Here is a 14,145-nt window from a genome sequence, read left to right as displayed (position 1 = left end):
AGATTGATGGTATATCTACTAACTGTAACCATGGCAGTCAAAGTGTCGCTGACGCTCCATTTGCTCTCTGGTTCAGGCTCAGCCATGTGTTTCTGAGCTCTGACTGTCCATTGCATTGAATTGTGATGGGAGCCTAAAAGACACAGAGAAGATGGTGTCTGGCTGTTCTTCTGACTTCATCCTCTATGATGTTCCCTCTCCCCCATTTTTGTTCTGTGCATGTGCAGTTTTCTAACAAGCGGTCGAGGTAACACGCACTCTAGCAGCTCATCCGTCTGCAGCGTTAACTCACTGTGAGTTGTTACCTCTCTGTTACAATGTTTGAATCCTCCCATCACCTCCTCTGTCTAACCCTGTCTTCCTCTGGTGTCATCATGTCATTCTTCTGTATAAATTGTCCGAAATAACATGATGTGATCACACCTTCTGATAGCGTCCGTTTCAATATCGCCGTTCCTGTGTTCTGTTTTTATTGTTTCCTGTAGATTTGAAGATAGTACATATCGTTGTTCACACTTTATGTGTTGATTATGTACATTTTCAGTTGTGATTCATTTCCCCAAGCTGGTTTTAAATAAGCTTTGGGCTTGTTTTATGCAGATGAAGAACACGACTGCTTAGTGGAAGCAAAGACAGATGCTGAGTGACTTCCTAGTTAAATACAGCAGTTGTTGAGTTACTAGCCTTCTTCATCGTCACTAAAAGAAGCTTTACTAACTTAATAACCATGAAGAAGAGGTAGTCACAATAATAAGAGTACCAGATACTTTACACTCTACCACACTACATCCAAAATGGATTATTAAATGACTTTAAGACTACTAAGAGGCGGCTATAAGTTCTGTAATATGCACGACTTTGTTGCCTTCAAGCAAGAGAGGGTTTACCAGCCACGTCTTAGATCAGATCACACATCACCACTCTCTTATTATAAAGCATTTGGGCACATTGTTGTAATTTCATTTGGAGAAATCAAATTATCATCGGTAAAAAGCTCTGTAGCTCAAACACCTGAGAGGAACAGATTGGGTAAATGGATGCTCTGGAGTGCAGATTTCAGGTACATACAGACACCAGTACATTTACACTGTAAACAGGTCAATGGATACACACTGTTTCTTTAGTTACATGTTGTGAGATATTAAAAGAAAAGCTATGAAATTAGGTTTAGGTTACTTTAATAACATCAGTTCTCTGAGGAGCACCAGTGTGATGTCCAGCTATGCGTCGTAGTGAAACATTGTAACAAATGCTATGCAAACCAAACATTTATTATATTTGTCTCCTGTCCCCAATTATTTCCCTGCTTCTTCTCAGCAACATTTTCCTTTTGAGTTTTTGTATATTTCTTCTTCTGAAGCTTATTTTTCTCCTCTGTGTTTCTGCCCATTTGAAGTTCCTTCTCCCCTTTTTGTGTTTGTAGGAGTTATGTCTGCACCCCAGTCCATCACTACCTGAGGTAAACCCAATAGCCTGCTTGCAAGGTGGTCCATGATGATGATCACATGCTTAAGAACATACTTAATCGTTATCTCATTATGTTCCATTCATCAAAGCAAGACCATGTGAATAATACGCCGGCACCCTTCATTCTTCTCGTGCACACATTTGTAGGAGCTTCTCTGTTCATTCAGTAAGTCCAGTCCCACAATGTCCATCCATCTCTTAGCAGGAGTTCTTATAGAGGGTAGGGCAGAGCTCTGGCTCTCTAAGTTTACACATGAAGATGGTGAGTACCAAGTATGCTTCTGTGGGGAAAGTTTAGTGAACAGACTTGTCTCTTACAGAGATGGCCTCGTAAGATGAAATCTCCCACTGTGAAGAGATAGCACTGCTTTTTTAACACACTCTCAAAAGAGCATGCATTCAACCATTTCAAAGTACTGTAACACACACAGACCATGCGGTCAAAGCATGTAATGTGGCCATGATTAGCCATGGACGAGCTCTCTCCACAGTAGACCATGGACCCAATGGACCCAATGGACCCAGGGGTTTGCTGTGTTGGAAGCTCCATTGCACCTTGTTCATATTGTAAATCATTCAGCATGGAGTGAATGTGTGTGCCATCCTGAGATGTCAAATGAAATATACTACTGGTATTATGTGCCATGAAGTATAAAGTACATACATACTGAATGTGTCATGCCTGCCAGTGTATCCATTGGGAATGCTTATTCCCTTTGTAGAAATGACAAACACTGACATCAAGTGTGTAAAAATGATTTTAAATGGTAATATGAATCTCAGTAGTTTTGGTTTGTCTGGTTCTTCTGCCCCTCCTCTAGTAAGGAGCAGCAGAAGTCGATAAAGACGATGTCGGTGTGGGAGCAGAGGGCCAACCAGCTGAGGAGGCAGAACCAGGCAAGCTGCGAGGCCCTCTACAGTGAGCTGGACCTCGAGGAGCGTCTCCGCCTGACCTCGGCCCTCCACATCCGGCCCGACATGAAAACCCACCTTGACCGGCCGCTAGTTGTTGAGCCTTGCGAGGGGCCTTTGCTTGCTGGCCACCAGCACCACCATCACAAGCCCTGCATGCCAGAGGCAGCGGTGACTGCCACTGACCCTCCTCCTCCTGTGCCTCACCAGCCTCGGCACCACCACCGCCACAGAGACAGGGACCGGGCCAGAGGGAGACAGGAGACGAATGAGAACAGTGGCACCAGTAAGGACGGGGGCCATCACGTCCATCACAGCCACTCCAAAGACCACGAAGGCAGTCGGGGCAAAGAGGGGAAAAGCGAGAGGTCCCGCAGCCGAGAGGGAGGCAGGAGACAAAACCATCAGAGCTCAGTGGATGACAGCGGAGGTGGAGGAGTCACGAGCGAGAGAGAGCATCGGCATCATCATTCACACCGGCAGACCAGAGGGGGCAACGGGACAGTAAACAGTGGAGGCAGGGCAGAGCGAAGATCCCGCCACAAAGATGGACTATCGTCTAACAGGAATGGGGATCGACATTCCAGAGGCGACAGTGGAACCACTGGAAAGAAGAGGAGACATCGGACTCATGGATCCAGGGGCCAATCAGTAGAAGGAGAGGAGTCCAACGAAAAAGAGAAGAACCACAGTAACAGGTAAAAAAGTTCATTCTCTCATTGACTGACTATGCATATGTGTATGTCCCATAAATAAAAGAAATGATGTTATGTACTGCTATGTATAAGGAATATCTTGTTTTTGTCACATATTTTGATGTGCATTTTGGTTTCAGTGAATGCAACGACCTTAATAAAGTAATCACAATCCCTGCGTATTGCAGCTCCAGAAACCTCCTTCAAAACTTCTACAGTATTGGGACACTGTCCTTAAAGATGAAAGTCAGCATGTAAACCTCATAGTCACTGTTTGGCTTGAGACGTCAGCAGCACTTCGCTGTCCTCATCATTTTGAGTCCACTTGCCTTTTGGAATAGAGTAGAAATTGTTACTGAAAGAGCTCATCACAGAATTCAGTGACCCTGCAGTATTAAATGTTCTACTGGTCTGTAAATGTGAAGCCATATCCATCTGCATTTGTGACGTCAAATTGAATGCAAGTGACGATTTCATTGTTTAACCCCCAGGCCATCACGATGAGGTATTATTTGAAAATGTACAGTATATTAATATCTATTCAGGGACAGGTTTGGTGAAACAGAGGGGGAGTCCCTCGCCTTCTCCCCCCAGCAGGGCTCTGGGGGGGCCAGCTGGCCTCCTGACCAACCAGAGGACTCAGACAACCAGAGGAACGTCAGAAGAACTGGCCAAACCTCCATCCAAATTCCTCCTGTGACTATCACCTCCCCACCTGGAGACCCCACCTTCATACAAAGTCAGTAACAGAATGCAGTCATAATTTAACCATTGCAGACATTTTATTGAATGGTCTTTTTTTTCATAGCCACATAAAGTTAAACCGAGTATGGAGGAGATATCCATTTTTGAGAAGAAAGGAACATGAGAAAATTCATAAATACATGAGTTTCTCCAGCGTGTGCCCCACAATCATTTTTTTTAAAGTATAAAAAATAAAAGATTGTCTTGAATCCATGACTGGAGAAGAACAGGAAGACTGTCCAGCCAAAAGGTCTTTCATAGTGATTACAGAGTATGAGATTGTATCAAATACTTCACGGTTTGTAGCAGGAGACAGCCAGACAGCCAGACCTCGGGTAAACGGTAACAGGGAACATTCTTTCATGGTGTCATACTTTGCTATTCAGGTGGAAGAAGATATCTAATTTATTCTCCAATGGTGTTTCAAGGACAATAAATTAGATGTGATGATTGTTGCGAATTGCGATTCAATGCCACTCTGCCATGTCGATAGTTAAATTAATTTAATATAAATGACCTCCTGTATGTGGGGAAGAAAGAGGCCGCTTAGAGATAGTTAAATGTGAATGTCTCCAGTCTTGCCTGTTTTGCTTTAATTCATCTATCTTCTCTCCTCAGTGAAGAGTATTGACTGTGAGACAATGCCCACGCATGAGAGTGGACCCAAACCCATCCTGCCTTACAGTTCTATGTTCATCTTTGGACAAACCAACCCGTAAGTCACCTCCACCTCCAAGGACCACCCACATGCTATGGGAGACAATGTTTGCTCTTTCATTTCATATCTATGAACGATCATATCATCACATAAATACAAGGAATCTGTCAATCCTACACCACAGCCCTAAACCTTCACATGGACACACTGTCAATCAGCAACACACTCACAGCAGCCGGTAGTAACTGATCTCTGTGTCGCACATTAACACCGATCATTTTAACTCAAGCTTCTCCACTCACTTGTGTGCTGATGAGAATAACTTGATTTATGAGGTCAGAGTATGTTTGGCTGTAATAGTTTATGTCTACATATCTACATAGATTCCATACGTACAGTAGCTGCGGCCTCTAGCCTGTATATTTACCTTTGCTATATAATGCATTATAAACCTATGATGCACTATAAACTGCTTATAACACTGTAAGAATATAGTTGCAACCACTCATAAATGTTCATAATGCGTTATAATTGCTTTACACTCACTGACTGATCATAGTGTATTATAACTGGCCTAGTTGTAATACATGATTTTATAATGCATTATAATATGCAGTATAATCATATAATGCATTATACGTATATTTAAAATGTGTTATAGATGTGGGCTTGCAAAAAAATATCAGTGGCTAGCAACTATAAATTATTATGGCACTTGTCTTTACAAGTCATTATAAATTATTTTTATAAAGCCTTTAAATTTAATATTTTGGAGTGTTTCTACCTATAATTATTCAGTGCTATAAGCAGATTATAACACATTATGAGTATGTTTATAATGAGTTTTAGGATGTGTTATATGTAACATGGGAAATGCACTCCACAGAGTTCCTGCTCCAAATACATCAAGCTCCAAAGATCCACCTAATCACAATCACTCAAGCTTAAATCAACACAGAAAGCAATCAGGATATACACGTTAAGCTATCTGCATCATATGGGCATCATTTCTTGATAACAGCATTATTCGTGGGATGTACAGATGACTGTGAGGGTTGTAGGTAGGCCTACTGCTTCGTGACAACTTTCCCTAAATGTGTGACACATTTCTTGGATTCCCTGACTGCTTTCTGTGTGGTTGTTGGGGTGAGGCCCCACAATACAATACATTTTGCAATATACTGATTATTACAATAACATATATTGTGATTTATTACCCTTTTAAACTGCAAATGATGCAGTGAGTCAACATCTGTTTTCACTATATATTATTGCAGGAAAACAGTTTTGTCAGTCAAGCAAACAGATTGACCAACACTGTCATAAAAACGTGTCTTCATGTTGCATCATGCACCTGAAACATGGAACTGTTTGTATTACAGTCCACAGAGCCCTATCCTGCTGGATTTACCTCGACCGCACCAGAAGAACTCAGCAGCCTCTAGTGGACTGAAAAAGCAGTTTTAGCGATATGTTTAATTTGTATTAGCAATATTAATAGTTTCAATAATAAAAGATCAATACTTGGTGCCCGTGTATGGATACTATTGCGACACTATGCTGTCTCCCCCCCCCTATTGGATTCCTCCTCAGTTCCTGTGTACAGTATGCTTCCTGTGCGTTGGAACGTTAGCGTTGGAACGTTAGCATTGGAACGTTACAAATGAACGGTGTTTCTTGTGTGAACTCGTGTGACGAACACAGGTGTGCTCTCTCTGCTGCTGCTACAGCCTCATGTCTGTTTCACACCTGTGTCCACCGCTTGCTGTTCCTCGACCTGCCTTTCTCTCCCCAGGGTGAGGCGGTTGTGTCACTACATTGTGACTCTGCGTTACTTTGAGATGTCCATCCTGGTTGTCATTGCTATGAGCAGTATTGCTTTGGCAGCAGAGGACCCTGTGTGGACCAATGCCCCTCGCAACAACGTGAGTCACACAGTGTAGTTGAACTTCATGCACATTCAAATGAATATTCATCAATAGTCAAATATTATGATATTCACAACAACACGTTATAATAACTACACGCTGTGAAGCATTAGTTAAGTGTGAGTAAACACTTAATTCATCCTTTATAAAGCATTGTTCCTACATTAACACTCATTAGTATGCAGTTCATAACAACAGTTATAAATGTTTTATTCTTGATTAATAAGCTCGTCTATTATGTGTTTCATACTTTATTAATGATGGATTCCACATTTGTAAATGAAGCATTATATATTTTACAAACCAATTATTAAGGAGTTGTAGATGATTAATAACATAATTTATAAAGTGTTAGTAAATAATTAATAACTTATTTAGATGTACATTATTCATGCATTTATATATATAATGATTTAGATATGCACTAGTTAGGGACTATGTTAATACATGCTTTATAAATGCGTATTAATATTAATTCATGATTAATTAAGATAGTTACTACTCGTTAGTAAAGTGTTTTGTGTGACCTCATCTAAAGACTATCTATGCCTTATAAAGCATTTATAAATGACATTGAAAGGCCAGCAGTGCCTCATAACCCATAAAAGTCTCAGTTATTTTCTTAACAGAAAAGTCAAATAGACAAAACACAAAGTGATCAAGAACATATCAATTTATTACAAGATGCAAACAATGTACTCGTAAATACCTCTCAGCCATTCATTCATGTAAGAAACAAAACAAACTGGCTGCATATAAAACATTTGTAAATGTACAACTGGAGCTAACCAGGAGCTTTGCATATTAGTTAACATTTATTTATTTAATTATTCATTTTAACCGAGCATGTCGATCTCCAATGTTCACACTTTTCTACAGTTGCATGTCCCGATTGCAGCCGGACGAATCTGCTCATTGTTTGCAATAAATAATGCTTTGGACGACGGTGGTTTTAGGAAGACATCCATGAGATTATGATGAGGTCACACAAAATACTAACGAGTAGTAACTACCTGAATTAATCATGGATTTCAGTATTAATACGCGTCTATAAAGCATGTAATAACAGTCCCTAACCATCAGTGCATATCTAAATCATTATATATATAAATGCATGAATGACATCTAAATAAGTTATTAATCATTTATAACACTTTATAAAGGATGTTATTAATCATCTACAACTGGTTTTTAATATATATAATCCATCATTTATAAAGTATGAAACACATAATAGACGAGCTTATTAATCAAGAATAAAACATTTATAACTGTTGTTATGAATTGCATACTAATGAGTGTTAATGTAGGAACAATGCTTTATAAAGGATGAATTAAGTGTTTACTCACACTTAACTAATGCTTCACAGCGTGTAGTTATTATAACGTGTTACCAGAACATGGATACTACGTATTCCCTCAGTAAGTTATTGACTCTATTCAATGCAAACACATCATCGTGCAGTGCCTGAAACAGACCTACAGACTGGTATGATATCAGTGATGATATTTCAGGATAACTGTCTGTTTCAGCACTGACTGCGTCTCTGTTCTGCAGGTGCTCAGATATCTGGACTACGCCTTCACTGGTGTCTTCACCTTTGAAATGGTGATCAAGGTAAGCATGGAGGAAAATACACATTCAGAGTACTAATGACTTCATTGTCTTCGCTGCACTTGTCTTGCTCAGTTAAACTGTGATGGCGATGTATTTAACTACAATTGATCCGAATGAAGTTGCTGACTCAGGCAGCCATTGTGACCACTGTTGTGTACTCAGGATAGCAGGCTGCACTAGTCTCCCTTTGTATTTACTATCCACTTTACTTTTACATAAATCAATGGTGATTAAATGTAAAATGATTATTACATCATTTACCATATAGGTACTTTAGGGGCAACAATAATAATCACAGAATATATTATATAATAGACTCACTGAGTCTATTATAATAACATCATTTAGTTCTATATACATAAAGTACCATAAAGAGAATACCAGCTGAAGAGATAATGGTGTGTTTGGTGTAGATGGTGGACCTCGGCCTTCTGCTTCATCCTGGAGCCTACTTCAGAGACCTGTGGAACATTCTGGACTTCATAGTGGTCAGTGGGGCGCTGGTGGCTTTTGCATTTTCGTAAGTTCAACTCTCCTCCCTTTTTACCATAACTTTGTTAAGAGTTAATCCTGATCACCCTGATGGTTCGTGGTGGTCTAACCTGGTGTAATGTGTATATATACAGACAACATGTAATGTGGACTGTGGTGGCAGAAACACATCTTACAGCATCTAGTCTGACAAAAGTTCACATTCAGGCTGCTTCTGTGTGCTCATGAAACATCTGCTCTCACTTTTCTCCTCTGCTCTTTGATTTCTATTGTGCAACAACCCTGTCACAACTCCCCAACCAATAGAATGCCAGGTGTAGTGTTGATCAATGGTGTTGTCCCTGCCTTGTTGCGGGTGAGTGTCTCTGATGGGCGGTTACCATTTAACCTCGTCCTCCAAGGCTTTATTACGTACGCTGGCTTTTTCTACCACTTTTGGAATGAAATAAATTTTCTTATACCATAATAAAAAAATCTGAAGTATAATCAAAAAGTGTTGCTCTCAAATAGAAAGACGACGCTCTAGAATCAAGATCGGAAACATATCGTAGTAGTAGTAGTATGTTTGAATCAAGAAACAGAAGCTGGTTCAACATTAGATGAAGATGTTCTGGTAAAGACTGTCACACTGTTACCGGGCAGATCTCACCGTGGTGGATAGACCTCCCCTCTTGGGGGGTCCGGGAGCATGCTCTGTGCTAGATCTATGAAGGATGTTGTGCTCTAGTAAATGATTTAATCATAAACAATATGAATGGCGATGGAACGGCAAAAAAGTCTCACCCACAATGCATGGTTAACGAGACGGGGTGCGTGTTTCCAGACGGGTCGGGGGGTCGCCGACATGACTGTAGAGGCAGCTGTTTAAAGAGTCTCATAAGAATCCACAAACAAATGTCAATGCACAAATACATGCAGAGTGATTTGTGTCTGTAAATCTGTATCTGTGCCTCTACTTCGCCCAAAAACACCTGGTGGTGAACTTTAACCGAGGCCGGTGGTGAACTTTGACCGAGGCCGGTGGTGAACTTTGACCAAGGCCGGTGGTGAACTTTGACTGAGGCCAGTGGTGAACTTTGACCTGAGGCCAGTGGTGAACTTTAACTGAGGCCAGTGGTGAACTTTGACCGAGGCCAGTGGTGAACTTTGACCTGAGGCCAGTGGTGAACTTTAACCCAGGCCAGTGGTGAACTTTAACTGAGGCCAGTGGTGAACTTTAACCCAGGCCAGTGGTGAACTTTAACTGAGGCCAGTGGTGAACTTTGACCTGAGGCCAGTGGTGAACTTTGACCTGAGGCCAGTGGTGAACTTTAACCCAGGCCAGTGGTGAACTTTGACCGAGGCCAGTGGTGAACTTTAACCCAGGCCAGTGGTGAACTTTGACCGAGGCCAGTGGTGAACTTTGACCTGAGGCCAGTGGTGAACTTTAACCCAGGCCAGTGGTGAACTTTAACCCAGGCCGGTGGTGAACTTTAACCGAGGCCGGTGGTGAACTTTAACCTGAGGCCGGTGGTGAACTTTAACTGAGGCCAGTGGTGAACTTTGACCTGAGGCCAGTGGTGAACTTTAACCGAGGCCAGTGGTGAACTTTGACCGAGGCCAGTGGTGAACTTTGACCTGAGGCCAGTGGTGAACTTTGACCTGAGGCCAGTGGTGAACTTTAACTGAGGCCAGTGGTGAACTTTGACCGAGGCCAGTGGTGAACTTTGACCTGAGGCCAGTGGTGAACTTTAACCCAGGCCAGTGGTGAACTTTAACCCAGGCCGGTGGTGAACTTTAACCGAGGCCGGTGGTGAACTTTAACCTGAGGCCGGTGGTGAACTTTAACTGAGGCCAGTGGTGAACTTTGACCGAGGCCAGTGGTGAACTTTGACCTGAGGCCAGTGGTGAACTTTAACCCAGGCCAGTGGTGAACTTTAACTGAGGCCAGTGGTGAACTTTAACCCAGGCCAGTGGTGAACTTTAACTGAGGCCAGTGGTGAACTTTGACCGAGGCCAGTGGTGAACTTTGACCTGAGGCCAGTGGTGAACTTTAACCCAGGCCAGTGGTGAACTTTGACCGAGGCCAGTGGTGAACTTTAACCCAGGCCAGTGGTGAACTTTGACCGAGGCCAGTGGTGAACTTTGACCTGAGGCCAGTGGTGAACTTTAACCCAGGCCAGTGGTGAACTTTGACCGAGGCCAGTGGTGAACTTTGACCTGAGGCCAGTGGTGAACTTTAACCCAGGCCAGTGGTGAACTTTGACCGAGGCCAGTGGTGAACTTTAACCCAGGCCAGTGGTGAACTTTGACCGAGGCCAGTGGTGAACTTTGACCGAGGCCAGTGGTGAACTTTGACCTGAGGCCAGTGGTGAACTTTAACCCAGGCCAGTGGTGAACTTTAACCGAGGCCGGTGGTGAACTTTAACCTGAGGCCGGTGGTGAACTTTAACTGAGGCCAGTGGTGAACTTTGACCTGAGGCCAGTGGTGAACTTTAACCGAGGCCAGTGGTGAACTTTGACCGAGGCCAGTGGTGAACTTTGACCTGAGGCCAGTGGTGAACTTTAACTGAGGCCAGTGGTGAACTTTGACCGAGGCCAGTGGTGAACTTTGACCTGAGGCCAGTGGTGAACTTTAACCCAGGCCAGTGGTGAACTTTAACCCAGGCCGGTGGTGAACTTTAACCGAGGCCGGTGGTGAACTTTAACCTGAGGCCGGTGGTGAACTTTAACTGAGGCCAGTGGTGAACTTTGACCTGAGGCCAGTGGTGAACTTTAACCGAGGCCAGTGGTGAACTTTAACTGAGGCCAGTGGTGAACTTTGACCTGAGGCCAGTGGTGAACTTTAACCGAGGCCAGTGGTGAACTTTGACCGAGGCCAGTGGTGAACTTTGACCTGAGGCCAGTGGTGAACTTTAACCCAGGCCAGTGGTGAACTTTGACCGAGGCCAGTGGTGAACTTTGACCTGAGGCCAGTGGTGAACTTTAACCCAGGCCGGTGGTGAACTTTAACCGAGGCCGGTGGTGAATTTTGACCTGAGGCCAGTGGTGAACTTTAACCCAGGCCGGTGGTGAACTTTAACCGAGGCCAGTGGTGAACTTTAACCCGAGGCCGGTGGTGAACTTTGACCCGAGGCCGGTGGTGAACTTTGACCCGAGGCCGGTGGTGAACTTTGACCCGAGGCCGGTGGTGAACTTTGACCCGAGGCCGGTGGTGAACTTTGACCCGAGGCCGGTGGTGAACACTGCCTTTCTTATGAACTCGTGCACTCATCCCAGGGTGGAGGTGCAGTTGTATGGGTCCACTAGGATGAAGGTGTTGGAAGGCCCTGCCTGTGAGAGCTAGAATCAGAGTACATGGTCATCAACATGGTAGTTTTACTTCAGACTCTTCAGTTGTTGCATTATGTTTGTAGTTCAGCAATTTAACTATGTTTAACCATTACAGCATTATTGTTTTTCTTGGACTGTTGTTTCAGATGTGTATAAAAGTGATGAAATCCTTTGTTGCTGTTCTAAGCTATGTTACGGATGAAGGCTGTCATACACAGTACATAGTGTGAGCTCATAACTCGACAGCCCGGTGTTACCTTTACTGCCACAGCTTCTTCCTCTCAGTCTGCACAAACGAGCAGCAAAGTGGCAGCAGAACACAAATCCTGCAACAGAAGCAGACGAGAGTCGGAACGAGAATGCTGATGAAATCCTGAGAGAGCAATAAGTGTGTTTGTTTATTGACATGATCCTCTCTCTGTTTCTGTGCTTTGTTTGAATTGAAGGAGCTTCATGGGGTAATGCCTCCTCTACCTCCCTCGTCTTGCCTGTCTGTGTCATCATATATGTGTGTGTATGTGAGAGAAAACATACGTACCGACACCTACGTTGCCTTGACAAGTCATTTCCTCCCATATTCTTACGTCTTGAAATGTATCCAGGCTTTCTTTAAAGGCATGTCATAGGATGAGGACTACAGCGTTATGATTGGACATGTGACCTCTTTACACATGCATAAGTTGAATTTTGTAGAGAAATTACAAACAAAGAAAAATGCAACCAAAGAATCATCCCTTCTGTGCTCAAGATGTAATTTAATGGGATGAAAAACAATCTGTCTGAGAAGTGAGACAGAAATATACTTTGTTTTCCCAAAACACAACACACACACCCCACATTCACTGGATTTATCCACCACCATCATTTATTATGATTATTAGTGCAAAATAATAATTGTAACAGCAAAGTCAGTTCAAAAGTACAAGATGCATCACCTTCAGCTGTTAAGCTGTATGTTTCCTTTAAGCCTGTCAGACATTGAGGACATGAAGTAAGATTGCTTGTTTGTCACGGTGTGCACTGCTGTGTCTGGAACACACTCCCATCCCGTGGAGATCTTCCTGTTCTTCATCGTGTGCTCGGCTCAAGATCTCCTCTGCTATAGAGCGGCACGTCACCTGTGTGTTCATCACCTTTGTCTGATGGGAGGTGTTTCCAGCAGCACTGTGCCACAGCTCTGCCTGGACTGTAATGATACCATCAATTTCACATTATCTATCATAAATTCACCAGAAGCTTCCTGAAGAAACAAGTCATCTGCTGCCGGAGGCCTTGAGTAGGTCTCCGGGGATCCATCGTCTCTGTGTTCACAGCATGCACATTAGATGAAGTGTTAGAGCTCTTTACCACACTGTCACATCATCTCCATTCACATGCAGTTTGCTTTACATTGACTTAACCTACTCGACCTCTATCTGTCAGACTCAGCATTGTACTGCTGATGGGGATAAATACTGACTTCATGGTTTGGTTAACACATCATCATCTACAACCTCTATAATATGGAGACACAATGTCCACTATCAGATCGGTAGATATGATGAAGTAATGCTAACTAGCTTACCGTGTAGTCACCTATCATATCATTGAGTTACTACATGAGTTTGTGTGTTTACAGGTTACATTTAAAACAGGCCCGTCCACTGTGTAGTACATGTGTGGAGGCTGGTCCTGGGGGCTGCTGTGGTTAGCAGCTCCTCAGCCAACATTAGCCGAGATAGTACTACTCTGCCAAATGAGTGCCCTGTCACTCTTAATGTTAAAAGTGAAAACATGCTATTTAAATATACAAACACGCATGTACATGTTTGTCTCAAGGATGGATCATTGCCTGGAACATGTAGCTTTAACCCCAATCTCAGCATCATGTATGTAGCATACAGACGCTTTTACAATATGTTGATTTAGAAATGAATTAGTGTGAAACATTAAAAAGTTTAAACATTTAAACATTAAACATTTAAACATTAAACATTAAACATTTGAACAGCGTTTCAATCGACTCATGGAGCAACTTTAGCATGATTAGCTAGCTCGCTACAGGCTGAGGAAATAACACATTTCAGCTGGAATCAATTCATATTTTTACTAAGAATTGAGTGTTCATTCTGCAGCCAGCATCACTGTAAACTAAATATTTGCCATACAAGAGCTTACAGCCGTAGCAGTGACAGTAATTAAGGAAGGGTGGGGCTTAGCTAACGCTGTATTTCCTTCTTATATTCAGCCTTTATTTCACCAGGCGAGTCATTAAGAACACTTTTTATTTACAATGTCTGCCGGGTGAAGAAGGGGGGGGGGACACCCACAGCTCACGGT

The 14,145-nt window shown here is 42.8% G+C and overlaps 1 protein-coding gene across 1 annotated transcript in view; it reads left to right on the top strand.

Annotated features, from left to right (window-relative positions):
* Positions 1–14,145, top strand: part of cacna1ba (calcium channel, voltage-dependent, N type, alpha 1B subunit, a) — a 144,254-nt gene that overhangs the window by 75,752 nt on the left and 54,357 nt on the right. The window contains exons 20-25 of the mRNA XM_076078144.1: positions 2,289–3,070; positions 3,640–3,813; positions 4,437–4,533; positions 6,272–6,401; positions 7,963–8,022; positions 8,436–8,542. Coding sequence (XP_075934259.1) covers positions 2,289–3,070; positions 3,640–3,813; positions 4,437–4,533; positions 6,272–6,401; positions 7,963–8,022; positions 8,436–8,542 — 1,350 coding nt within the window. The remainder of the gene's footprint in view (positions 1–2,288; positions 3,071–3,639; positions 3,814–4,436; positions 4,534–6,271; positions 6,402–7,962; positions 8,023–8,435; positions 8,543–14,145) is intronic.

Source organism: Anarhichas minor, unplaced genomic scaffold, assembly GCF_050575085.1.
Source record: "Anarhichas minor isolate MPS153535 unplaced genomic scaffold, ASM5057508v1 ptg000063l, whole genome shotgun sequence".
Taxonomy (NCBI): Eukaryota; Metazoa; Chordata; class Actinopteri; order Perciformes; family Anarhichadidae; genus Anarhichas; species Anarhichas minor.
The sequence above is the reverse complement of the archived record's forward strand: the minus strand, read 5'-3'. Positions and strand labels throughout refer to the sequence as shown.